Consider the following 27844-nt stretch of genomic DNA (forward strand, 5'->3'; position numbering starts at 1 on the left):
AGTGAAACTGCAGAATACCAAAGATAAAGAAACCAGAAAAAAAAGACACCGCTACAAAGAAACAACTATTAAATTTAGCATAGATTTCTCGACTGCAACAATGTGTGCCATCTGACAATGGAAAAATATTTTCAAACTACCAAGAGAAAATAACTAAACTAAGAAATATATATCTTGCTAAATTATCAGTAATAAGAGTGAGGGTGAAATAAAGATATCATCAAGCAAAAACGGAGATGTTATCAACCACAGAGACCTACTAAAGGAACATCTTAAAAAGATATACTTCAGGAGGAAGGTAATCCCAGAAGTAAGGTCTGAGGTGCAAGAAATCAGATAGGCAGTTAAACCTACCATCCTATCACTGACTAGGACAATTCTCCATATTATTTCATTCTCTCACAGCCTACTAAACCCTATATTCAACTACCTGCCGGTAGTATATTTTGTAAGTTTGATGGATAATACAGGTAGGTGTTAGTCACCTCACCCTAAGTTCTTTATCTCCATATCATATCAATTAGTATCAATCATCAAAATATAGGTGAGTAGCATGAGATGAATAGACTATGTGACTAGAGTAATCCTTAAACTCATTATATTCTGAAATCATTAGAGCAGAAATATATCAATATTTTCTCAGTTCCCAAGTCACGTATGTACTATCCTCCATGAGATCTAGCTAAATAATCTAAGTTCCTAGTAGAGTGGCTGAGAAACACACACACACACACACACACCAATCTCTACCCCACCACCACCCTTAGTTGAGTCTCTGTTATTTTCATCCAAAGAACATTACATGATACTTTAAGAAAAATAAACCATAAAAGTGGAACAAATACTGGAACACAATGACCAGCAGAACAATACCCATTTTCTTGGCTATAAACAAAAAAGACCATACACAGAATTACAAAACTGATTTAAAAAATAAAGTGCTTCTTCATTTCTTAAGTATCCAAAGAAGATAATACAAAGAGTTCAAAACCAGAAATGCTCTGTTATATTAAAAGTGATGTCATCTGCAAGTATTTATCAGGCAAGAAAAGTCATATCAAAGTATCTTCACTCACATTCACATTTTTATTACATTTCTGAATACCTGTATAAATGAGAAAATGGCTGAATCATGTTCCAAGCCACAATCTCAAATATTAACTTGAAAACATTTAAATACTGAGGAACTTGGCTTCGATGTGCAAAAGAAAATACACACACACACACACACACACACACATTTAAGAGGTTAAATAGTACCGTGTTCCCTCACCTGACTAACCATATTCCAAAATGTTGTTGATGTTACTGAATCTTTACTGACATATAATTCTATTTCAAGCCACTATATTAATTCCACTGTGAAAAAAAGACATGGAATTCTGTCTTATAAGAAAATACTAAACAGCTATGAAACAAGACTGGGTTGAAATTTTCATCATTTTAAAGATCTCTAATATTTCTGCTTTATGGCATTGGGTTGCCTTTCTCAATACATAAGTTCTCAAACACATCTTAAAAAAGAACTGTTATTAGTAGGTCAAACTATACGTGCCAAATTATGAAAGATTTATTCTATAAAAACACCAGAGTGTTTTAGGAAATTAACCAGTGATAGCATACATAAAGTACATCATATCCCATTATGCCACAGAAAACAAACAATGCCAACATACCCCAGTTTTTTGGCTTCTGTTTTGGAACATGCTTGCCCTTTTATTTTTTAATTAGCTTACGGCATTTACTTTATTTTCTAATTTTTACAAAGAAAAACAGTAAATCAAGACCTTTTGTTTTTTTAAAAAATTGCCCGAAGATTCAACAAAGTTTTGTAACTGTACAACTTAATAAAATATACTCTTTAATCTTAATTTCATCAAGACCTTTGCCAATTCATATATTCAAAAGCAGTATTATAAAATAGAAAAGGAGAATGGAAATGCTTTGAGGAAAAATCAATTTTGATATTAATAATTTCTTAGCTGTCCTACTTTAATGATTTTCTTTGAAACACTGGATAAATTAATATTCTCATAAAATTAACATTTAAATAAACTCTGATTCATCCAAATTAATCTTATAACAATTTTCTCAATTTTTAGCGATAATTTGTCTCTAATACATAAAGTACTCATTTATAACACAAATGAAGATAAAGTCACTTCTCACAAGATAAATATTAATTTAACAGAATTAAGTTTCCTCTATTGGCACTTGATGCTTGAGGATTATGAGAGGTCTACCCAACAGAGCACTGAATTTTGAAATTAGCTGAGAATCATCCAGAATTTCCTCTAGTAAACATAATATTAGCCATAAATGAAGACGAAAGACAAAAGTAATGACATAATTCTAGAACACTTCTAGTCACAAATGAATAGGTCTTATTTAGGTTTATGGAAAGCATTTAACTACATAAAACTCACAGGGAAAAATGGCCATATTTGAAAACAGCCACAAGGATTAAAGTAGAACACAAGATGGTAATAAACAGAGTCACAGAACACACTAAAGAGGCATGTATGGTCAGCCCCACTGGAACCTGTAGATTCGCATTCTTATATACCTAGGGAGAGAGATGGATAGAGAAGTTAAAGACATTTAAGATCAATGTCCTAAGGTGAAACCACTACTTCTTTGATTTTTAATTTTAACTTTTTCTTTTTTCTTTTAAATATCTTTCAGCCATTGCTATATTACATATAACATTATTATTTGAATGATTCTTTTAAATTCAACATTTCAGTTAATGTAACAGAATGAGACTCAATTCCCACAATAATTCTTAAATTCTCATTAGCTTTGACTTTTTCTGCTTTTTACATAGAGTTGAGTATATTGTTTAAAAATACTGGCTATATCCTAATGTCACCTCTGTAATCAATATAAACATTTACTTCCTCTTACTATGTTTCATATTAGAATACAGAATTATCTAGAAGTTGAAGCCCTAAAGGAAAAACATTAAAACAACAATAAAACTAAAGGGTCCATTCATTCCTGTTTTGCTGTTTCTCTCCTCAAACAGCTTTTAAAAGTTTGTTAGGACTTCCCTGGTGGCTCAGTGATTAAGAATCTGCCTGCCAATGCAGGGGACACGGGTTCTATCCCTGGTCCAGGAAGATCCCACATGCCGCGGAGCAACTAAGCCCGTGTGCCACAACTACCGAGCCTGCGCTCTAGAGCCCGCACACCGCGACTACTGAACCCATGCGCCGCAACTACTGAAGTCCATGCACTCTAGGGCCCACGTGCTGCAACTACCGAGCCTGCATGCTGCAACTACTGAAGCCTGCACGCCTAGAGCCTTGCTCTGCAACAAGAGAAGACACCGCAATGAGAAGCCTGTGCACTGCGATGAAGAGTAGTTCCCGCTCGCCGCAACTAGAGAAAGACCACGTGCAGCAACGAAGACCCAATGCAGCCAAAAATTTTTTTAAAAGTTTGTTATTCACAAATTACACAATTGAATGTGTCCTTTACTGTTTTTAAAACATCCAAGTAGTTGCAATACTGACTAGCAATACAAAAGTTCTCCTATGTTCAACTTGGTTTCTATTTTCTATTTGGTTTTGAAGATAAAGGGGTTCAATTAGAAACTTTGGGAAATTTTATGGTTTAAAAATAGGTTTTGAAAAACATTAAAATTTAGGTAACTTGGGAATTCTTTTATTTTTGGTTTCTTTTTATAAATGGCATGCATTACACTTTCACATTCAAAAAAGAAGTTACCAACACAATCTGTAACAAAGTACCACCTAAAATTATCTTTCAAATAATGGCATTTTAAAACAAGCCTTAGTACAGATCACCATCTTAGTAATGGTCACCTATTTTTCTGGTATATATAAACAAGAAATGCAACAAAGAAAAAACTCAACGTACTTAATTACGACCTCCTATTTCAAGTTACATGGTCTTAAAGAGAACTGAATTTAAAATGTTTTAATAGAGTGATTATTTATTGTGTAGCAATGCACACCACAAATTTTTTAAACCAATACATCATAAATAGTATAAATATATTTTTTTTAATTTTATTTATTTATTTATTTATTTATTTATGGCTGTGTTGGGTCTTCGTTTCTGTGCAAGGGCTTTCTCCAGTTGTGGCAAGCGGGGGCCACTCTTCATCGCGGTGCGCAGGCCTCTCACTATCGCGGCCTCTCCTGTTGCAGAACACAGGCTCCAGACGCGCAGGCTCAGTAATTGTGGCTCACGGGCCTAGTTGCTCTGCGGCATGTGGGATCTTCCCAGACCAGGGCTCGAACCCGTGTCCCCTGCATTGGCAGGCAGATTCTCAATCACTGCGCCACCAGGGAAGCCCTAGTATAAATATTAATCATACTCTTCATTCACATAAGAAAATCAAATGTAATTCTCCAGATGTATTTTAGAGTTTGAAAAAAATTCAGGTACTCTATGGCAACAGAAATCTCAAAAGCAAATTTATGTTGCATAAGATATTAGCACAATCATACATCTTTCCAACTGTCTGTTCAAAGAAGGTTCTCCAATACAAAATAATAGGCTTTGCAGTAGGTCTTCACTGTCAGTAGTGGTTTTTTGAGTTAGCTGGTAGACATACTTCTAAGCAACTACAAGGAAAACACTTCAAATCTAAATATCCACACATATGAACAAATCTGCTTTATGTTTATCTGATTGACAGTTACGTTGTCTGCTAGTTTAAATTTTAAAATTTTTTTTACTTTTGTTGCAAACTCATTTGACTCCTTGTAAAAATAAATTGTAAAAATAATGACACAGATTGTGCCATTCAACCAAAGAAAACAGGTCTTAAAGAGAATTAGGAACAAAGAGAAATTCAGATACTACAAGCATCAGTTAAAAGGCAGCTCTTAAAAGAGTAACAAAAGAACAGAAAAAAAGAGGGAAAGAAAAGAGATATGTTGTACAAAGACTTACCAGTCTGAAGAGAGGAAAGTAGACTATGTTAGCTCAAGAGGGTAAGTAGAAAACTATAGACTCCTTAGACAAAGCCAGTGTTAATGAAGTACTAATACTTACCTAATTTAATAACTGAAAACAAGTTGGGAGGTTAAAACGCTAAAAATGGCCTGAAACAGCCTAGATTTAGATTTATAATAACAATACAACTGTCTAGAAACTTAACCACAGTAGAAATGATACAACTTTAGAGTTTTACTTTCCTTTTTTCACTTTTTCTGTGTAATATAATGAAGTCAACTAATTCATTTTGTTGCTCAAAAATTAATAAAAAGTTCTAAATAAAGTGAAGTTTTATTGATTAAAATCAGATGGACACACCACTGTTTTTCTTTACCATTCCACACTTTTAAAAAGCACATCAGCTATACTTAAGCTCTGGATCAATGAGGCACTGGGACTAACTCTAAATCCCCACCCCCCCAAATTAAATGATTCTATAACTGTTGCCATTAGTAACGAAGAAACAACATTAAAAAGAAACAAAAAAACAGCTTTCTATGATAGAATATAAAATGCTAATCCCTTAAACGTGGCAGAAACATTATAGAAAGAGTTTTATATGAGGCCGCATGACCTAAAACAACATAAAATATTAACTTACTGATTTATATTTCATATTGTTCCATTGGCAGTTATCCTTACTGTTCAAAGCACAAGGAGCTGTCACTTCTGACTGAGCCCAGCATTTCAAAATTGGAAACTCTGAGAAAAAGTGGTAGAACACCATATCAGAAAACTGATCTGGACTAGAGGCTAGGCCAGTCTTTCATGTTGGGATATGAGTATTCAAATATTTTAATACACAATGTACATGATTTGGACCCAACTATCATGTGCTGTTTTATTTTAATAGCCTGTTCTAAGTGGATGCCTAGGAAATTATAAAATTACAAAGACTGTATAGAAGTTGAGCATGACTTCTTAACAAATCCCACTACACCAGGGGCCATTTTTTTTTTAACTTAAACTTTTTTTGAATTATAACATATCTCAGAAAAATGAACAGATCCTAAACCTACAACCTGATAAATTTCCGTAAAAAAATACACCCGTGTAAAGAACTCTCAGACCAAAAAAACGAACAATTCCAGAACCCCAGGTGCTCTCTTGGGAGGGGGCACTTTTCCAAAGTTTATTTAGGGTAAGTAAAAGGTACCATGAAAAGAAACAGAAAACTAGGTTGGATAAACAAAGTTAACACAGTTGAATACTTTTTAAGTTTTCTCATCATGAAATATATGATGACAGCAAATGTATGATTAAAAACTTTCTATCTGCCGATCTTTAGTAACAGTGCTACCGACTTCTGTTTGGAGACACAAAGAACCAAAATCTGAAAGGGGCTTCTTAAAGTCTTGATTGTAGGAAGACTGAAAATGATAAGAGCATAGTTTTTTAATTTACTCAAATCCACACATAGGGACTTCCCTGGTGGTGCAGTGGTTAAGAATCCACCTGCCAATGCAGGGGACACGGGTTCGAGCCCTGGCCCAGGAAGATCCCACATGCCGTGGAGCAACTAAGCCCGTGCGCCACAACTACTGAGCCTGAGCTCTAGAGCCCGCGAGCCACAACTACTGAAGCCCTCGTGCCTACAGCCCGTGCTCTGCAACAAAGAGAAGCCACCGCAATGAGAAGCCCACGCACCACAACGAAGAGTAGCCCCCACTCGCCACAACTAGAGAAAGCCCGCATGCAGCAACAAAGACCCAACGCAGCCAAAAAAAAAAAAACCCACACATAAAAGCAGAAAGAACAATCACACACAAACCCAATAACTCATAGACAACTTTTACAACAAAACTAGGTGACAAAGTATCCCCCCTAAACACCAAAGTACATGTGAGTGGACACAAAGCACTAACAGCTACAAATCCTGCAGTATCAGTATGAAGAAACAGAAAGCAGCAAAGGAGTAATAAGGATCAATGGCTGAAAAAAGAAACAACCAGACATTATATACCCACTCATAAAAGAACACAGCACCACCTATAGTCTTGCCAAAAGAATCAAACCTGAATCTGATCACACCTCTCGAGCCAGCTGCCAATTTCCAAGTAAAAAGAAGTCAGATGAACTAATAAGTATAATCACCCAAACTCCAACAATGATAGGGTCTCAAATGACCCCGGTTCTTCAACAGATAAATTTTTTTTTAAAGGAGATAGAGGGGAAATCTGTAAATTAAGAGACTTAATGGAAATAACATTTTTTTTAAATGGCAAGACTAAGCTACAGCGTCTAAGAATGCTCACTTGAGTGATAAAAGTATAAAGAAACATAAGGAAGTGATTAAAAGTCAGGAGAGTGGGTTACTCTTACAGGAAAGGAGATTGGGACAGGACACGTGGGGCTCCTGCGAGGGCAGCTGGCAAAGTTCTGTTTCTTGACCTGGGTGGTAGTTACATGGGTATTTGCCTTCTAATAAGTCACTAAACTATATATTTGTGAAGTTTTCTATATCTGTGCTTTATTTTACAATCAAAAAGTTTAAAAGAAAGAAAAAAGAAACATGATTTTGTCATCACCATCCTTGACTTCAGACTTACCATCATACCTTTAATTTTATTTTCAACTCTCCAAAAAGACTTGCAATCCTTACCTTGGTCACAATACATCAATAAATCTGGGTTATTGAGCACAATAAAGGTTTCTCCATCTTTACTATGTGGCCGATGATAGCGATAATGCACAGGCAAAAAAGCTTGAAAACAATCAATGCACTGTGAATCCTGTCTGGCATAAATGAGAACTTCAGACTCCTTGGACAAATAGTTGGGAGCCTCTATATTAAAATTTTCTGAAACCATCACTGCCTGTCAAAAAGAAAACAAATATTAGTCCAGAAGAAATGAATGAGGAAGATTAAAAAAAAAATAAAACCAGAAGATTGTTATATAGATGAACAAAAATGTCAAAACACCCCCCTTATAAACAATTTCCATTCCCCTTCCATCCTCAATTTTAAGTAGAAAATACAAGATGTGATGTGTGTTTAATAGACATATACTAAAAGTAAACTGAGGAAACTATACTCTGGGGTGTGAAATTTCCCCATAATAAAAATTTCTAAGTAATTTCCTTATCAACCTTTGTTTAGGTAACTACACAGGTACTAAGAAAAGAAATTTCATGAATAAATATAGCATTATTCAATAAGTATGAAAACTATGACAAAAACAGTTAACCCAGTATTGGGTTAAAATGATTGGTGTCATTCTGCTAATTTCCTGTTCTTCACAGAAGTAAGATGGTAGTGAGTAAGATAGAGCACTGCGGTCAGGAAGTCTAAGCAAAGGTCAGCACTCTTTCCATACTGGGCATAAAAAGTTAATGGAAAAAATGGTAAATGATTCTTTTAAAAAATAATATGGTAAAAAACATTTTAAAGTAAGTATTCTACACCAAAAGTAAAACTGCATTATGTGGCAGAAATTAGCCCTAACTTACAAATGTATCCATATACACATACATACATGTGTGAAACCACACATATATACATATGCGCACACATACACATGTATATCAACATTATATACATAATCTGTGTTCGTGTGTGTGTGTGTATGCGTACACACACGCAAGTTTTCTCTAGATTCTTTATGGAAAGAGAAAAAACCAGCATTAGCTTCTACCCACCACAGTGAGCATTCTAATTCTTCTATTTGACAGTGATACCACGTGCTATATTTTCACATGTTGTTTCTTCTCTGTTCATCACAGGAGTAACAGAACTTATTGGCAAAGGTCAAGGAATTATATAATCTTGAGTCATAAGGAACCTAGAGGTAATCAAGTTAAACCACTGTTCCATGAGGGTATTTATCAAGTATCCAGCCACTATTTTAATGCTTTCAATGACTGGTAGGGAGTTCATTATTTTGAGTCATCTCACTTTATGTACTGTTAAAATTATTCCTTTTTTATTAGTAGAAACTTGATGCTCTGACCCATAATAATTCACCAATTGTCGATACTTACAATATCTGCAATAAATATGTCCTCTGTTTTACTAAGGGTCCCTTATACATCAGAAGGCAACCACACTGCCTCTGCTAAGTTTTCTCCTCCCCAGAGAAATATGCAGTTTTCTTGGTTTCTCATGACATGGTTTCTAAACCATTCATCTTATCAGTTGCCTTCCAAAATACTCAGAGAAAATAGTAGCGACACTACCTTCTTCAGCAAAAATTGCATTAGCTTTTTTTTGTTTCAGTTTCTAGGTGTAAAAATTGCATTAGCTTTTTAGCAGCCTCATTTCAGTGTGACACATATCTATATACTATCTCTCTATATATTATTTTTTAAAATTAATAGATTTCATTTTTTAGAGCAGTTTTAGTTTTACAGAAAAACTGAGCAGAAAATAACAGCATTCCCACATACTCCCCACAGCTCCCACACACACTCAGAGTTTTTTCTATTATTAACAACAGTTTGGTACATTTGTTACAACTGATGAACATTATTATTAACTAAAGTCCATAGTTTAAGTTAGGGTTCACTCTTTACATTGTATATTCTATGGATTTTTCACAAATGTAAAATGACACGTATCCGTCATTACAGTATCATACAGAATAGTTTCACTGACCCTGTGCTCTGCCTATTCATCCTTATATTTTTCATTTGAACTTTCTGCACAAAACTTTAAATAACTCCCATCCTATTTTTTCGAGTAATTGATGTTTTACTAATTAAATGCAGGGCTTTATATCTCTCTCTATTAAATTTATCTTTCTGGCTACAGTCCATTTTTTCTATGCTGTTGAGATTTAATTGAAATCCCAATCTGTCAACCAGCATTTATGTAACATTTATGAACTTGATAACTGTGTCTTCCGTATTTTTATCTAAGGAGAAAAATGTTGACCAGGAGGATCACAAGAGCAAACCCCTAAGGAATTTTACTAGAGACCTCCTGCTAGAAATTTATTAATGAACTCTCTTTGGGTACAACTAGTTACAAATCAAAATAACACATAAGCCCAAATTTTCTATCTCGTCAACACAGATGACAGGATAATAAAGATAACCTTCTTTGAGTACTTAGGTATTTCACTAAGTGGTTTATATATGTTATCTCCTTTAATTTTCACAAGAACCCTATCAGGTAGGAACTCTTAGCCCCATTATATAAATGAGCAAACAAAGTATCAGGGTGGATAAACAATATACTGTAGCTAATAAGTAAAGGAGACAAGATTCAAAGCCAAGTCAAACTCACTCTCCTATTCAATTAGGTTAAGTAATATAAAATAGCCCATGTATCTAATTGAAAATTAAGTGTAGTAAGTAGGACTAACATAAAGTATATTCCTGATTGTGCTATTTAGAATTTATGATGGTACTATGATCTTCAGCTTCTCTAATTATTGAGCTGTTTTGTTTATTTTTGTTTGTTTATTGCTTATTTTTCCATGGAAATAAAAATATGGTCACTTGCCAAAAATTGAGAATATTTTTAATATGAATTTAAGCTGGGATATAATGAAAATGAGGCAAATTGCTACACATGGCATTCTGGTCTTCAGGTAGGGCCCTGTTGGTCAAAGGATTATTTGATGATGGTTCAAAAATTTTTATTCTGGGTATCTGAATCTCAAAAATCAGCCTTATAGGGGTTTTCTTTTGCAAGTAATGAAAATATCTGGAATTAGATAGTGGTGATGGTTGCACAACCTTATGAATATACTAAAAACTACTAAATTACACATTTCCAAAGGGTGAATTTTATGTCATGTGAATTATGTCTCAAAATTTTAAATGGGGATAATTTCTTTTTAATGAACCTCAACAGAGACCCAAATCCATTTTAAACCAAGATCAAATAAGAACCAGCAGAAGCTAGTCCACAAACAACAGTCTGAGGTCCTGGAGCCGACTCAGGAGTTTAGGCTATGAATTTCTTGACACCTAGGTACAATAGGGAAGAGGGGGAAATGTACAAGTAGGTACACCAATTGACAGGTGATCAAAATCTCAAAAGAGGTTACAGGTATGTGTATCACTTTAGATTCAAAATAATAGAGAAATATTTTTGAAAATCATAACCTGACAATCAAAAGTGATCTAGACAATAGTTGGATGCTGGTAAATCTCCCAAACACGTGCCAAACCATCAGTGCAACCCCAAAAAGTCCAGTGACTCTATGCTGATCCACAAAAGTCAGAATTCATTGTTCCACTTTCACCATGATAAAACAATGGCAACAGAATGTTATCAAGAAATTGAAATTATAGGGGCTTCCCTGGTGGCGCAGTGGTTGAGAGTCTGCCTGCTAATGCAGGGGACACGGGATCGAGCCCTGGTCTGGGAAGATCCCACAGGCCGCGGAGCAACTAGGCCCGTGAGCCAGAACTACTGAGCCTGCGCGTCTGGAGCCTGTGCTCCACCACAAGAGAGGCCACGACAGTGAGAGGCCCGTGCACCGTGATGAAGAGTGGCCCCCGCTTGCCGCAACTAGAGAAAGCCCTCGCACAGAAGCGAAGACCCAACACAGCCATAAATAAATAAATAAATAGATAGATAAATAGATAAATAAATAAAATAAAAAAAGAAATTGAAATTATGTAACAAAAATTAATCCTAGAGCAACATGCACTGGTTAACAGACATGGACCTATACTTTTTCATGACAACACTCAACTACACGTGTCATAAACCACCAGAGCAAAGTTAAATGAATTAAGCTATAAAACTTTTGTACCATATCTGTAACATTCAACAGATCTTTCTCTCATAGGCTAGAGCTCTTTCAAAACAACCCAAAACACTCCCCAGTTAAGACACAGTAATTGGTATCTTTGAATAACTTGTATAATGTAAAAATGTAAAACTATAAAAATGAAATGTACAATACTTTTCTGACACAGGGATGTTAATTCTAACAGTACTTATTTTTTTTATAATCAGTCTGGCTAAGGGTCTATCAATTTTATCCCTCTTAAAGAACAAGTTTTTGGTTTCACTGGCTTTCCCTATTGTGTTTCTGTTTTCTAGTTCATTAATTTCTGCTATGACCTTCACTATTTACATTCTTCTACTTTGGTTTCATGTGCTCTTCTTTTCATAGATTAAGGAGGCTTAGCTGAAAACACTGACTGAGACCTCTCTTCTTTCTAAAATAGGCATTTTAGTGCTACAAATTTCCCCCTAAACACAGCTTTAGCAGTACCCCATTAGTTCTGATATTTTGTGTTTTCATTTCCATTCAGTTCAAAATTCTTTATTTCCCTTTTGATTTCTCCTTTGACCATGGATTACTTAGAAGTATGCTAATTAGTTCCCAAATGTTTGAGGGTTTTCTAGAGATCTTTCTGTTCTTTATAATTTAATTCCTTTGTAATCAGAGAATATTCTTTGGACATCTTGAATTCTTCTAAATTTATTGAGGCTTGTTTTATGGCCTAAAGTGATCTATCTTGGTAAATATTCCATGTACACCTAAAAAAGAACGTGTATTCTATTGTTGTCAGGTGGAGTGTTCCATGAATGCTAATTAGGTGAAGTTGGTTGATAGTTTTGTTCAAATCTTCCATATCCTTATCAACTTTCTGTCTACTTATTATGTCAATTATTGAGAGAAGGGTACCGAAGTCTCCAACTATAACTGTGGATTCGTCTATTTCACCTTACAGTTCTACCAGTTTTTCTTTGTGCATTTTGAATCTCTGTTATTAGTGGCATAAATGTTTAGGATTATTATTATTCCTTCTGATTAGTTGATCCCTTTATCAAAATGACCCTCCTTAGCACTGGTGATAGTCTTGGCTCTGAAATCCCTTTGCCTAATATTAATATAGCAGCTTTCTTTTGATCAGTGTGAGCATGTTCTATCTTTTGTTTTAAAATTTAAAGTTCATTTATTGTATGCAACGTACAGTTGGGTCTTGCTTTCTTATCCAATCTGAAAATCTCTGCCTTTCAATGGAGATATTTAGACATTTACACTTAATATGATTATTGATATGGTTAAGTTCAATTCATCTTGTTCTCTATATCTTACGTCTATTTTTTGTTCCCTTTATCTTCTTTCTCTGCCTTCTTTCCGAGTGACTCAATATTTTTTATAGTTCCATTTAATCCGCTTTGCTGGCATATTAACTACAACTTTTTATTTTGTTATTTTTACGGTTACTTTAGGGTTTATAGTAAACATCTTTAATGTAGCAGAGTCTACCTTCAAGTGATATTAAACTACCTTACATTTAGTAAAACAACCTTACAAAAGTGTATTTCATTTTTCACTTCCCAACTTTTGTGATAGTGCTATCATACATTTTATTCTTAGACATGGTTAAGAATGGCTACACTACATTGTTATTATTTTTTGTCAATTATCTTGGAAAAATTTAAATAATAAGAGAAAAAAGTCATATTTACCCATGTAGTTATCATTTCAAGTGCTAGTCTTTCCTTGGTGTACATATAGATTTCATTTGGTATCATTTTCCTTCTGCCTGAAGGACCTCTTCTAACATTTCTTGTATTGGAGGTCTGATGGTAATGAATTCTTTCAGCCTGTACCTCTGAAAAAGTCTTTATTTCACCTTCACCTTGAAAGGTATTTTCACTGGCTACAGAATTCTAAATTCACAGGTTTTTTCTTTCAATAAAGATGATGCTACTCCATTTTCTTGTTTGCATTATTTTTGGCAAGAAATCTGCTGTTATTCTTATCTTTGGTCCTCTGTATTTTACATGTGTTTTTTTCATCTTGATGCTTTTAAGATTTTCTCATTATCATTGTTTTAAACAATTTGATTATCATGTACCTTGGTGTAGTTTCCTTCATATTTCTTGTACTTGAGCATCGTAGATATGTGGGTTTATAGTTTTCATCAAATTTGAAAATTTCTTAGCCATTATTTCTTTTTTTCTGGCTGCGTTGGGTCTTAGTTGCGACACACCGGATCTTCACTGTGGCATGTAGGATCTTTCGTTATGGCACACAGGCTCTTCATTGCAGCACGCAGGCTTCTCTCTAGTTGCGGCGCATGGGTTCCAGAGTGCATGGGTTCTTTAGTTGTGGCATGTGGGCTCTAGAGAGCGTGGGCTCTATAGTTAGTGGCACACGGGCTCTCTAGTTGAGGCACGCAGGCTCACCAGTTATGGTGCACGGGCTTAGTTGTCCCGTGGCCTGTGGGATCTTAGTTCCCGAATCAGGGATTGAACCCGCATCCCCTGCATTGGAAGGAGGATTCTTAACCACTGGACCACCAGGGAAGTCCCTCAGTCATTATTTCTCCAAATATTTTTTCCACTCCATCTCTTTCCTCTCTCCTTGTGGACTCCCATTACACCTCCCCCCCGCTTTATTGAGATATAATTGACATACAACATTGTGTAGGTTTAAGGTGTACAACATGAAGATCTGATATATGTATATATTACAAAATGATTACCATAATAAGATTAGTTAACACATCCATCACCTCACATAATTACCTTTATGTGTGTGTGTGTGTGTGAGGTGAGTACTTTTAAAGTATACTCTCTTAGCAAGTTTCAAGTATACAATACAGTATCGTTAACTATAGTCACCATGCTGTACATTAGATTTTCACAACTTACTCATCTTATAACTGGAAGTTTGTACTCTTTGACTACCCATTTTTCCCACATTCTCACCCCTGGCAACCAACAATCTACTCTCTGTTTCTGAGTTCAGTTTTTCTTAGATTCCACATATAAGTGAGATCATACAATATTTGTCTTCCTCTGACTTATTTTACCTAGCATAATGCCCTCACAGTTCATGTGTCTTGTTGCAAATGGCAGGACTTTCTTTTTTATGGCTGAATAGCATTCCACTGTGTGTCTGTGTGTGTGTATACATATTTATGTGTATATACACATATATATACACACATACACACACATGTATATACACATTTATATATAGCTCTCATTTTCATATCTATCTCTCTGTCTGACATTTCTTTGTCTGTTCATCCACTGATGGACGCCTAGGTTGTTTCCATACCCTGGCTATTGTAATCAGTGCTGCAATGAGTGCAGGGGTGCAGACATCTCTTGGAAGCAGCCCAGTTTCACTTATGGTGGGGGCCACTTGAAGTTGTCCCATAACTCACTAATGCTCTACTCACTTTTTACATTTCTTTTTTTATCTCTTTTGTATTTTTGGTAGTTTCTATTGCTATGATTTCAAGTTCATTAATCTTTTCTTCTGCATTGATCTGCCATTAATTTCATCCAGAATATTTTCCATCTCACACTTTGTAGTCTTAATCTTTAAAAGGTCAACTGTCCTTTCATATATCTTCCATTTCTCTACTTACCTTTTTGAACATATGGAATACAGTTACAATAACTATTTTCTTGGCCTGTCTGTTAATTCTAATATCTGGGTCAGTTCTGCATCAGTTTTGACTGATTCATTTATCTCATTACAGGTCATATTTTCCCACATCCTTGCATCCCTGCAAACTTTTTATTAGAGTCAAGACATTTTGATCTTTTTGGGTGCTAGATATTTCTGCATTCCTATAAATATTCTTGAGCTTTGTTTGGAATGCAGTAAATTTACTTGCAACAGTTTGATTTTTGGAAGGTCTTCGTTTTGAAATTTGTTAAGCAGGACTGAAGCAATGTGCAGTCTAGGGCTTAGTATTCCCCACTACTGAGTAAAAGTTCTTCTGTTTAATCTATCCAATGCCCAGTGAATTACGAGGATTTTCCTAGTCTGGTTGTTGGGAACAGGCACTACAACTGAGCCGGTGTGAGACACTGTTACCTCTAATTTTTTCATATGGTTCTTTTCCCAGCATCAAGCAGTTTCCTCACATGCATGCATTAATTAATACTCAACTACGTACTTGAGGGGAGCCTCTATGGATCTCTGCAGTTTGTCTCTTTGCAGTTCTCTCCTCTCTGGTACACTGTCTAGTGAATTCTAGTGACTTTGGTCTTTCCCAAATCTTACCTTTATCTCCTCAACTCAAGAAGTTCACCAGGCTCTGCTCGGGTTCACCCTCCCTGTACTACAGCCTGAAAACTTTCATGCAAAAAGCTAGGACAACTGAAGGGCTAACCTTATTTATTTCCCACCTCTAAGATATCACTGCCTTCACTGCCTGATATTCAATTATTTTTTCCATTATTTCATATATTTTGTCTATTTCTTGGTTGTTTAAGTGGGAAAGTAAATCTGGTCCCTGTTCTCCAACTTGGCCAAGGCAGAAGTCCGAACACATTTTGACTGAGTGAAACTTATGATTCCAAAAACACAGTATTTCCGGAACACAGGAAGAAATGGTGACTGGGGGTTAAAAAATAGGTGGAAGCTTATCATGTATACATTTTTACACCCCCTGAATTTTGAATCATGAAAATGTAATTACCTACTCAAAAACAAACTTAATAAAACAGGTGAAGAAATTGGCCTAAACCACAATTAGAAATAAACCGCCATCATAAATGACTCCAAGCGTATCCATTTTGCCTTTTAAAAATTCATATATAGATTATAATCCTATTAACTAAGACAGTGTTCCCCAAAATTTCTTAATAGGAATCACTTGAGTCATTAACAGATTTGGGGGTCCAATATGAACTGCTGAATTAAACTTTCCCAGGCAGACAATAACCTGCATGGGTGATTCTTATCAAAGTTAGCAAAACCCTTAGCTAAGGAGTAAGATTTATTTCCCAAAAGAACGACAACTTTGCAATTAGACAATCCTGGATTCATTTCTTGGCTTTTCCATTTGCCTATGTGATCCTGGATAAGTTATTTGGCCTCTCTGTGCCTGTTTCCTTATCTATAAAATGCAATCTTTCCAAGGTTGTTATAAGATTAATCTATGTAAAGGGTGTGGGACATAATCTTTCTTATGATGCTTAATTTTACCTTGCTTCCTTTAAAAAAAAAAGAAGATATTTGTCATACAGATATCCAATAAATATTTGTTTCGTTTCCTCCCATACCCAAATTATACAGGTGTTGGGGTATATGTCAATTTAACAAAGTTGTTGTTGAAGCAGTATTTATTAACCATTAATCTTCTCAAAGAGAAGCTTTAATAACATCAGTTTAGTTGGCTTATTACTGACAAGTATGACAGGTATCACTCACTTTTTAAAGAATACTCCCGTCCTATCTTTAAAAGGTTACTTTATACACTTTTAAAAAATCAATACAAAAGTACTACAATGTTGTCTTACCTATTTAGCCTTAATCCAAATTATAGCACCCCTACAATAATTTCTCTCTCAAAAAAACCCCTCTAACACTTGTACCTCTGTTATGTTTCTCTCTCGTAATGAAGACAACTCATACGGATCCACAAAAAGTCCTGTCGGGATGTACTGTTTAATTAAGAGTCGGCAGGTCTGTAAGTCCTCAATGCTCTCTCCAAATTTCACTTTTATTAACAGGTCTCTGTAAGACAAGTATGTTTAAAGGAAATATCTACATTCATTTTTTAAATGAGCTAGTATAACGTTATATTCAAGTTAGTAGAAATACTATATTTCAAATTAGTTTTTCAAAACAAGATTATATCAAGTCAAATGAAATATTTATATCACATCAGAACCACTCATTAGATCTTTCATAAATTCATGTCATAAGCCATAATATAGTATTAGTGTGAAAACAGACAAAGATCAATGGAAAGGGATGGAGTCCAGAAACAGACACACACTTTTTAAAATAAAAGTGCCAATATAATTTGATGGGGATAAGATTGTCTTTTCAGGGCTTCCCTGGTGGCGCAGTGGTTGAGAATCTGCCTGCCAATGCAGGGGACACGGGTTCGAGCCCTGGTCTGGGAAGATCCCACATGCCGCGGAGCAACTGGGCCCATAAGCCACTATTACTGAGCCTGCGCGTCTGGAGCCTGTGCTCTGCAACAAGAGAGGCCGCGATAGTGAGAGGCCCGCGCACCGCGATGAAGAGTGGCCCCCGCTTGCCACAACTAGAGAAAGCCCTAGCACAGAAACGAAGACCCAACACAGCCATAAATAAATAAATAAATAAATAAATTTAAAAAAAAAAAAAAGATTGTCTTTTCAGCAAATGGTACTGTAACAACTGTGTATCTATATAGAAAAAACTGAATCTTGACCTCTACCTCATACCATACTACAAATATTAATTTGAAATAGATTATAAACCTGAATGTATAATTGTCCCCGCATTCTGTCTGGAGGCCCATTCTGGACCAAGTGCAGGGAAGAAGATCCAAAGCACGGTGGTTTTGCTTAAGTGAGAAAACAGAGACAGAAGATAAGGGAGGCTTAAGTAGCTAGAAGTCACAGTGCTGTTCCAGAAAGGAAGGAACTTCGTAGAAAGAGTTCTAGAAGTCTGAAATGGAGTCCTCTTGAGTTTTTGTTGAATACTAAAATAAGCGTGAGTAAGATGTAACTCCACAAGACTAGACAAAGAATTACAAGGGAAGCGAAAGATGAGAAATTCTGAAATTTCGCACAGGGTGGGGAGACACTGCATTCCAACCAACCGAAGGTAGAGACCAAAGGGTTCAGCAGAGATTCCCATAGAGATAGAAATCGAATGGTGGTTGCCTGGGGCAGGGGGAAAGGAAGAATGGGGAGTTATTGTTAAGAGGCACAGAGTTTCAGTTTTGCAACATGAAGAGATTTATGGATGGATAGTGGTGACGGTAACACAACAATGTGAATGTCCTTAATGCCACTGAAGTGTACAATTAAAAACGGTTAAGGGCTTCCCTGGTGGCGCAGTGGTTGAGGATCTGCCTGCTAATGCAGGGGACACGGGTTCGAGCCCTGGTCTGGGAAGATCCCACATGCCACGGAGCAGCTGGGCCCGTGAGCCACAACTACTGAGCCTGCGCGTCTGGAGCCTGTGCCCCGCAACGGGAGGGGCCGCGATAGTGAAAGGCCCGCGCACCGCGATGAAGAGCGGTCCCCGCACCGCGATGAAGAGTGGCCCCCACTTGCCACAACTAGAGAAAGCCCTCGCACGAACCGAAGACCCAGCACAGCCAAAAATAAATAAATAAATAAAAAATAAAAGTAGCTATAAAATTAAAAAAAAAAAAAAACGGTTAAGATGGCAAATTTTATGTTATGGACATTTTACCACAATTTAAGTAAATAACAATGTAAAAAATATATGACTGGCTGTTCAGAGCAAAAGTAACAACAATATATGGTAGTGTTTATAACATAAGCAAAATATGTAAAGTTAATAAATGTATGGCAAGAATAGCATAAAGGGGAGGAGAAAGAAGTGAACTATTCTAAGATTCATACATTATTCCTGGTATACAATAATATTATTTGAAGGTAGACTATATAAGTTAAAATTGTAAACCCTAAAGCAAACAATTTTTTAAAAAGAGAGAGGTATAGTTAATAAGCCAAAAATGGAGATAAAATGGAATGATTAAAAAATATTGCATTTATCCAAAATAAGGCAGAAAAAAGAAAAAAGATTAGATGGGACAAATAGAAAAAAAGTAGCAAGATGGATAGATTTAAATCAAACCAACCAAATCTATATTTATATTAAAAGTAAATAGTCTAATCACTCCAATTAGAATGTAGAGATTGACAAACTGGATAAAATAGTAACACTTAACTATATGCTGTCTACAAGAGATGTTAAATATAAACACAGAGATAAAAGTAGAAAGATGGGAAAATATATGCAAATGTTAATAACAATAAATATGGAGTGGCTATATTAACACTTAAAAAGTGGACTTCAGGACAAGGAATATTGTCAGGGATAAAGAAGGACATTACACAAAAATAAAAGGGTCAATCATCAAGAAAATATAACAATCCTAAATGTACTTTATGCACCTAAAAACAGAGCTTCAAAGTATTCATGTATTTTACTTCTTAGCAAAAACTGGTTGAACTACAAGGATAAACAGACAAATCCACAATTAGAGAAAAAGATTTCGATGCCCTTCTCTCCGTAATGGATAGAACAAGTAGAGAAAAAATCAGTAAGGATACAGAAGGCATGAACAACCTTCAATTTAGTTGATCTGATTAACAATTACAGATCATACTCAGTGCATAAGAAAAACTATATGCTGGGCAATAAGTCTCTAGAAGTTTAAAAGAACTGAAATCATGCAGAATATGGTCTCTAACCACATGGAATTAAATTGGAAATCAATAGGAGGAGGAGACATGGCCTCCACCAAAGCCACAGCTTCAGCTTCTCTCTTGTCCTTCGGGCTATGCCTGGGATCTGCTGCCAGGTAGCTTCAGCCCCACAGCCCTGCATGTGTGGTCTCAGGTTTCTTCAGTTCCAGAAAGAGAAAAATTGACACCTCGCATCCTGGAAACTGATCTAAGAGACTGAAATTAGGGACGTCTTTCAAATTTAAACATGGCTAATCAAGGAGCAACAAGACCCAACGGGCCAAACACTGGAAATAAAATACAGTATGCTGGTACAAACTAGTACTTCTGGGAGAGCCTGCTGTTGGCAAATCAAACCTGGTGCTTCGTGCTGTGAAGGACCACTTTCATGAATTTCAAGAGAGCACCACTGGGGCTGCTTTTTAAGCTGTGTGAAATATGGGACATGAGATACAGCTGGTCAAGAATGATGTCATAGCCTAGCACCGATGTACTACAGAGGACTACAGGCAGCCATTAGTTGCATATGATATCACAAATGAGGAGTCCTTTGCAAGAGCAAGAAACTGGGTTAAAGAACTTCAGAGGCAAGTGAGTCCTAACATAGTCATAGCTTTACCAGGAAACAAGGCCAACCTAGAATAAAAGGGCTGAGATTTCCAGGAAGCGCAGTCCTATGCAGATGACAAGTTATTCACGAAGACATCAGCTCAAACATCAATAAATGTAAATGAAATATTCACAGTAATAGCTAAAAAGCTGCCAAAGAATGAACTACAGAATCCAGGAGCAAATTCTGCCAGAGGAAGAGCAGCAGGCCTTAATGAACCCACACAGCCAGCCAGGGAGGGGTCAGCGTTGTAGTTACTAGCCTACAGTTTGAACTAGGTAGAATATTCTTCTGCTTTCTAACTGTTAGCAGTAGTAGTTACTAGCCTACAGTTTGAACTAGGTAGAATATTCTTCTGCTTTCTAAATGTTAGCAGTAGAATTGGAGCGTTTAACAAGTTTAATATGACTTCCAAAAAGAAGAGACTTATAATAGAGTCAATTTTCTAATACAGAATTATTTTAAGTGTTTTGAACTTAATTTTTAATAACATGCATGTGTCCCTGACTAATGTTTCAGGAATAGAAGGAGAGAATGAGAGCTGTGTGTCCACTTATTTCATTGGAAGGTTAGGGGGAATCATTTCTCATCACCAGAGATATAGACAAATGACTGTCTGGACCGACAGTTAACCAGAACCCACAGTTCTATGAAAAAGATTTGAAACTCTTCAGAAACATTCTTTATTTAGAAGGAGGTTCTAAAGATACTTATACTTAGCTACAGTATTCAGGCTAACAGTAATTTCTCCTAGTATCTATATTTAAAGTGTACATTCCACATTTTAACAAATTATCCAAGAGAAAACAGTCCCACATCTTCAAGGGAAAAAAATGAACATCAGTAGCATCTAAACTATAGCTAGTCCTGTTATATTTTAAATGGGCTTAAAAAATCAAATGTAGGGACTTCGCTGGCGGTGCAATGGATGGGACACCACGCTCCCAATGCAGGGGGCCTGGGTTCAATCCCTGGTCAGGGAACTAGATCCCACATGCATGCCGCAACTAAGAAGTTCGCATGCCACAACTGAGAAGCCCACGTGCCGCAACTAAGGAGCCCTTGAGCTGCAACTAAGGAGCCCGCCTGCAGCAACTAAGGCCCGGCACAACGAAATAAATAAATAATTAAATATATTTAAAAAAATCAAATGTAACCCCATCTTGTTTTAGGACTATGAAAAATGATAAGTGCATCTTGATCAACAGTGTTCCCTTCAAACATGTGAGCTTATCAACAAAAGGAAACAAACCAGGTGTCTGTGATTCTGTTTAATCACTGCTGGTCATTATGTAGGTTTTGTTGTTTAGGGGCAAAGAAGGAGCTTTCGTCCCCGTTGGACATAATACAGTCAATACATTAACAATCATGTACATTCAAACTTATTTTATTTTATTATTTATTTTTGGCTGCGTCGGGTCTTGGTTGTGGCGCACAGGCTCTTTGTTCAGCCCACGGGCTTCTCTCTAGTTGTGGCGTGTGGGTTTTCTCTTCTCTAGTTGTGGCGTGCAGGCTCCAGGGCACGAGCTCAGTAGTTGCGGCATGTGGGCTTAGTTGCCCCATGGCATGTGGGATCTTAGTTCCCTGACCAAGGATCGAACCCATGTCCCCTGCATTGTAAGGCGGATTCTTTACCACTGGACCACCAGGGAAGTCCCCAAACTTATTTTAAAGTTAGTCTTCAGCCGTGCTGTAAGTAGGGTAATGCATGGTAGTTTCCACATATATGTTTATTACTTTCCTGTAATATTTAAGAGTTGCTTGAAAGTATGCAAATGCTCTATTTACAATAGCCAGGACATGGAAGCAACCTAAGTGTCCATCGACAGATGAATGGATAAAGAAGATGTGGCACATATATACAATGGAATATTACTCAGCCATAAAAAGGAATGAAACTGAGTTATTTGTAGTGAGGTGGCTGGACCTAGAGACTGTCATACAGAGTGAATTAAGTCAGAAAGAGAAAAACAAATACCGTATGCTGACACATATACATGGAATCTAAAAAAAAAAAAAAAAAAAGAAAAGAAAAGAAAATGGTCAGAAGAACCTAGGGGCAAGACAGGAATAAAGATGCAGACCTACTAGAGAATGGACTTGAGGATATGGGGAGGGGGAAGGGTAAGCTGGGACAAAGTGAGAGAGTGGCATGGACATATATACACTACCAAACGTAAAATAGATAGCTAGTGGGAAGCAGCCACATAGCACAGGGAGATCAGCTCAGTGCTTTGTGACCACCTAGAGGGGTGGGATAGGGAGGGTGGGAGGGAGGGAGATGCAAGAGGGCAGAGATATGGGGACATACGTATATGTATATATGTATAACTGATTCATTTTGTTATAAAGCAGAAGCTGACACACCATTGTAAAGCAATTATACTCTAATAAAGAGGTTAAAAAAAAAGTATGCAAATGAATAGTTACTAAAACAATTTTTTTCTTCTCTCCCCGTTAGAAAGAAAGGGGCTTCAGTTGTTCCTACATGGCTAGAACCATAATAAACAACATACCTGTAATTTATAACATTAAATATTCTGATATGTTAGTAACAATAATGCAGCCTTGTTTTCCCAATTCATTTTATTTTGATAGGTTAGGTATATTGCACTAATTGTTTTAGGTATGAGATCTACCATGTGTCAGAGATGATTTAATCTATTCAAGTGTTGAACTGTTAGCACAACTTGTACATTTACAGTAATTCAGAATTAGTAAGGAAAACAGTTCACCAGTGTTTAGTTATATACTAAGGTGCTCAGGTTGAAATAAAATGGTTATTATAAAAAGAAAAAAAATCAATAAAAGATTTCTGGAAAATCCCCTAAAACCTTAAAATCAAACAATTGTGTCTAAAGGACTGACACCAAAGATGAAATAAAAAAGGAAATTAGAAAATATATTGAACTAAATGAAAATGAAAATAGGGGAATTCCCTGGTGGTCCAGTGGTTAGGGCTCCACACTTCTACTGCAGGGGGCATGGGTTCGATCCCTGGTTGGGGAACTAAGATCCGGCATGCCGTGCAGCACAGCCAAAAAATAAAATTAAAAAAGCTGCAGTGATCCAAACAGTGTGGTACCAGTGAAAGAACAGAAAATAGATCAATGGAACAGAATAGAGAGCCCAGAAATAGACCCACACACATATAGTCAACATATCTTTTAAAAAAAAAAAATGAAAACAAATATGTCAAAATTTGTAGGACAACAGAAATACAGAAACAGATGTAGTGGACATACCTATGGATACCAAGGGGGAAAGGGAGGGGGGATGAATTGGGAGATTGGGATTGACAGATATACACTATTGATACTATGTATAAAATAGATAACTAATGAGAATCTACTGTATAGCACAGGGAACTCTACTCAATACTCTGTGGTGACCTAAATGAGAAGGAAATCCAAAAAAAGAGGGGATATATGTATATGTACAGCTGATTCACTTTGCTGTACAGTATAAACTAACACAATATTGTAAAGCAACCATACTCCAATTTAAAAAATCATTAAAAAAATAATAAAATTAAAGAAAATTTGTAGGATATAACTAAAGCTCTGCTTAGAAGGAAATTTATACTTTTTTGTTTATTTGTTTTTTATTGAAGTATAGTTGCTATACAATATTACATAGCATACATGTATATAATAGAGTGATTCACAATTTTTAAAGGTTATACTCCATTTATAGTTATTATAAAATACTGGCTATACTCCCCATGTTGTACAATATACCTCTGTAGCTTATTTTATACCTAATAGTTTGTACCTCTTACTCCCCTACCTGTATGTTGCCCCTCCCCACTGGTAACCACTAGTTTGTTCTCTATATGTGTGAGTTTGCTTATTTTTTGTTACATTCATTAGTTTGTTGTATTTTTAGATTCCACATATAAGTGATATCATACCGTATTTGTCTTTCTCTGTCTGACTTATTTCACTTAGCATAATGCCCTCCAAGTCCATCCATTTTGCTGCAAATGGCAAAATTTTGTTCTTTTTTACAGCTGAATAGTATTCCATTGTATATATATATACCACATCTTCTTTATCCATGCATAGAAATTTATACTTTTAAATGCAAAGATACTTATATTAGGGGGGAAAAGGTCTAAAAATCAATAACCTAAACTGCCATATTAAACAACTAAAAAGGAAGAGGAAATTAAACTTAAAGTAAAAAGGAAGGAGATAATAAAGCGCAGACATTAATGAAAGAGAAAGTAGACAAATAATAGAGAGAATAATAGAAATGAACAGAGAAAATATAATGAGAAAAATAATAGAGAAATATAATAGAGAAAATATAATAGAGAAAAATAATAAAGAAAAATCAATGAAATATTTCCTTTGCAGAGATCAATAACATTGGTAAATCTCTAGACTGATCATGAAAGAAAGAAAAAAGCACAAATTACCAGAATGAAAGAGGGAACATTACTACACAACCTCTACATACTAAGAGGACAATAAGGGAATATTTGAATAATTTTATTCCAATAAATTAAACAACTTAAATAAAACAGACAAATTCCTGGAAAGAAAAAAGTCACTAAAACTGATACAAGAAATAAAATATCTGAATAGTTCCATATCTTCAATTTGTAATAAAAACAATTTAAAGTCTTCCCACATAGAAAACCTCAGGCCTAGATGTTTGTTTTTTTGGTTTTTTAAAAAATATTAATTAATTAATTTATTTGGCTGCACCGGGTCTTAGTCGCAGCCTGTGGGATCTTCGCTGCCTCGTGCAGGATCTTTGTTGTGGCATGTGAGATCTAGTTCCCAGACCAGGGGTCAAACCCAGGCCCTCTGCATTGGGAGCATGGAGTCTTAAACGCTGGACCACCAGGGACGTCCCAGGCCTAGATGGTTTTATTGTTGAATTCTATTAAACATCTAAGGAAGAGGTAATGCCAATGCTACGCAATCAGAAAATAGAGAAGAAGGAAATATTTCCCAATTTATTCTACAAGGCAGGCATTGCCCTGACACCAAAACCAGAATAAGGCATCACATCAAAAAAAAAGACCAATATCCCTCAAGAACATGAAATGAAAATCCTTAACAAAGAATTAGCAAACCAAATCTAGTAATATTTCAAAAAGATAATGCCTAGGGGTTAATTTAACAAAATACATGCAAGACCTATACTCTGAAAGTTATAATATTGTTAAGATAAACTGATAAAAGCTAAATAAGTGGAAATACTATATTCATGCATTGGAACATTCATTAATATTAACATATCAGTTCTGTACAAACTGATCTAGAGTTTCAACAGAATCCCAACCAAAATTTTATGAAGCTTTTTTGAAGAAATCTACAAGTTGATTTCAAAAGTTATATGAAAATGCAAAGGGTCTAGAATAACCAAAACAACTTTCAAAAAAAAAGGTGAAGGACTCAGACCTCCTGATCTGAAGATGCAGCATCAAGCTACACCTATTATCAAAATAGTACATTACAGGACATACAGATCAGGGGTTGGCAAACATTTTCCGTAAAGGTCCTAACAGTAAAATTGTTTAGGCTTTGTGAGTCATATAGGGTTTCTGTTGAATATTTTTCTTTGCCTTTTTTTAAAACAACCTTTAAAAGTGTAAAAGTCATTTTTAGCTCAAGGGTGGTACAAAATGAGCAGGATTTGGCCTATGGGCCATAGTCTGAATACAGTACACAAATAGATCCTCACATATAAGGTAATTAATTTTCAACAAATGTGTCAAGGTAATTTGATGAGGAAAGAATAGTGCTTTCACCAAATGATGCTGGATCAACTGGATATCCATATGGAAAATTAACCTCAACCCTTACGTAACAGTATATAAAAAACTAATTCAAAATGGGTCATACTCCGTACAACACTTCTAAAAGAAAATTTCCATGATCTTGGAATCGACAAGGATTTCTTACACAGGACACAAAAACCATGAACCACAAAAGAAAAAATTTGATAAACTATACTCCAACAAAATTAGAATTCTTAAAACTCAATACTAAAATAACAAACAACCCAGTTTAAAAATGGACAAAAGACTAAGACACTTCACAAGTCAGAAAGAGAAAGACAAATACAATATGATATCACTTATATGTGGAATCTAAAATATGACATAAATGAACCTATCTACAAAACAGAAACAGACTCACAGACATAGAGAACAGACTTGTGGTTGCCAAGGGGAAGGGATGGACTGGGAGTTTGGAGTCAGCAGATGCAAACTATTACATATAGAATGGATAAACAACAAGGTCCTACTGTATAGCACAGGGAACTATATTCAATATCCTCAGATAAACATAATGGAAAAGAACATAAAAAAGAATGTATACGTATGTATAACTGAATCACTTTCCTGTACAGCAGAAATTAACACAACACTGCAAATCAGCTATACTTCAATTAAAAAAAAAAAGACTGAGACACTTCACAAAGGAAGATATACTAGTGGACAATAAGCACACAAAAAGATGCTCAATATCATTACTCATCAGGGAAATACAAATTAAAATTACAACGAGATACCACTACACATCCACCAGAAAGTCTAAAATTAAAAAGACTGACCATATCAAGTGCTGGCAAGGACGTGGCAGAAACAGAACTCTCATACATTACTGATGAGAATGTAAAACAGCATAACCACTTTGGAAAACAGTTTGGCAGTTTCTTAAAAAGTTCAACATTTATCTATCATATATCCAGCAATTCTGTTTATTGATATTAATTAATGAAAACATGTCCACGCCAAGACTTGTACACAACTGCTCATTATAGCTTTATTTATCATAGCCCAAAACTAGAAACAATTCCAATGTCATAGATATGTGAATGAATAAACAAATTTCAGTACTCTGCAACAAAAAGAACAAATTACTGCCATACAGAGCATGGTTAAATCTCATTGACATAATGCTGAGTGAAAGAAGCCAGATATCAAAAAGTACATACTGTATGATTTCATTTATATAAAATTCCAGAAAATCTATCTAGTAACAGAAGTAGATCAGTGATTGGCTGAGTGTGGGTATGGGTGAGGGAGAATAACTGCAAGTAGCACATGAGTATTTTTGGAGATGATGAAAATGTTCTATATTTTGACTGGTTACATGGGTGTATATAGTTGTCAAACTCAATGA

At 35.7% G+C, this 27844-nt stretch overlaps 1 protein-coding gene and 1 pseudogene across 2 annotated transcripts in view; one reads left to right on the plus strand and one right to left on the minus strand.

Moving 5' to 3' along the window:
* Positions 1-1063: 1063 nt before the first annotated feature.
* The window catches only part of PIGX (phosphatidylinositol glycan anchor biosynthesis class X), a gene marked incomplete at its 5' end in the record, with an annotated part of 37462 nt that continues 10681 nt past the window's right edge, over positions 1064-27844 (minus strand). Inside the window, 4 exons of the mRNA XM_082460978.1 lie at positions 1064-2566; positions 5576-5676; positions 7577-7790; positions 17240-17381. Coding sequence (XP_082317104.1) covers positions 2423-2566; positions 5576-5676; positions 7577-7790; positions 17240-17381 — 601 coding nt within the window. The 3' untranslated portion in view covers positions 1064-2422. The remainder of the gene's footprint in view (positions 2567-5575; positions 5677-7576; positions 7791-17239; positions 17382-27844) is intronic.
* LOC309659210 (ras-related protein Rab-5A pseudogene) lies at positions 17389-22954 on the plus strand (annotated as a pseudogene). The gene is made up of 2 exons (XR_014268366.1): positions 17389-20974; positions 21039-22954. The product of XR_014268366.1 is annotated as a ras-related protein Rab-5A pseudogene (transcript).

The sequence above is a fragment of the Balaenoptera physalus genome, assembly GCF_965194825.1.
Source record: "Balaenoptera physalus genome assembly, chromosome: 4".
In the NCBI taxonomy this organism is placed as follows: Eukaryota; Metazoa; Chordata; class Mammalia; order Artiodactyla; family Balaenopteridae; genus Balaenoptera; species Balaenoptera physalus.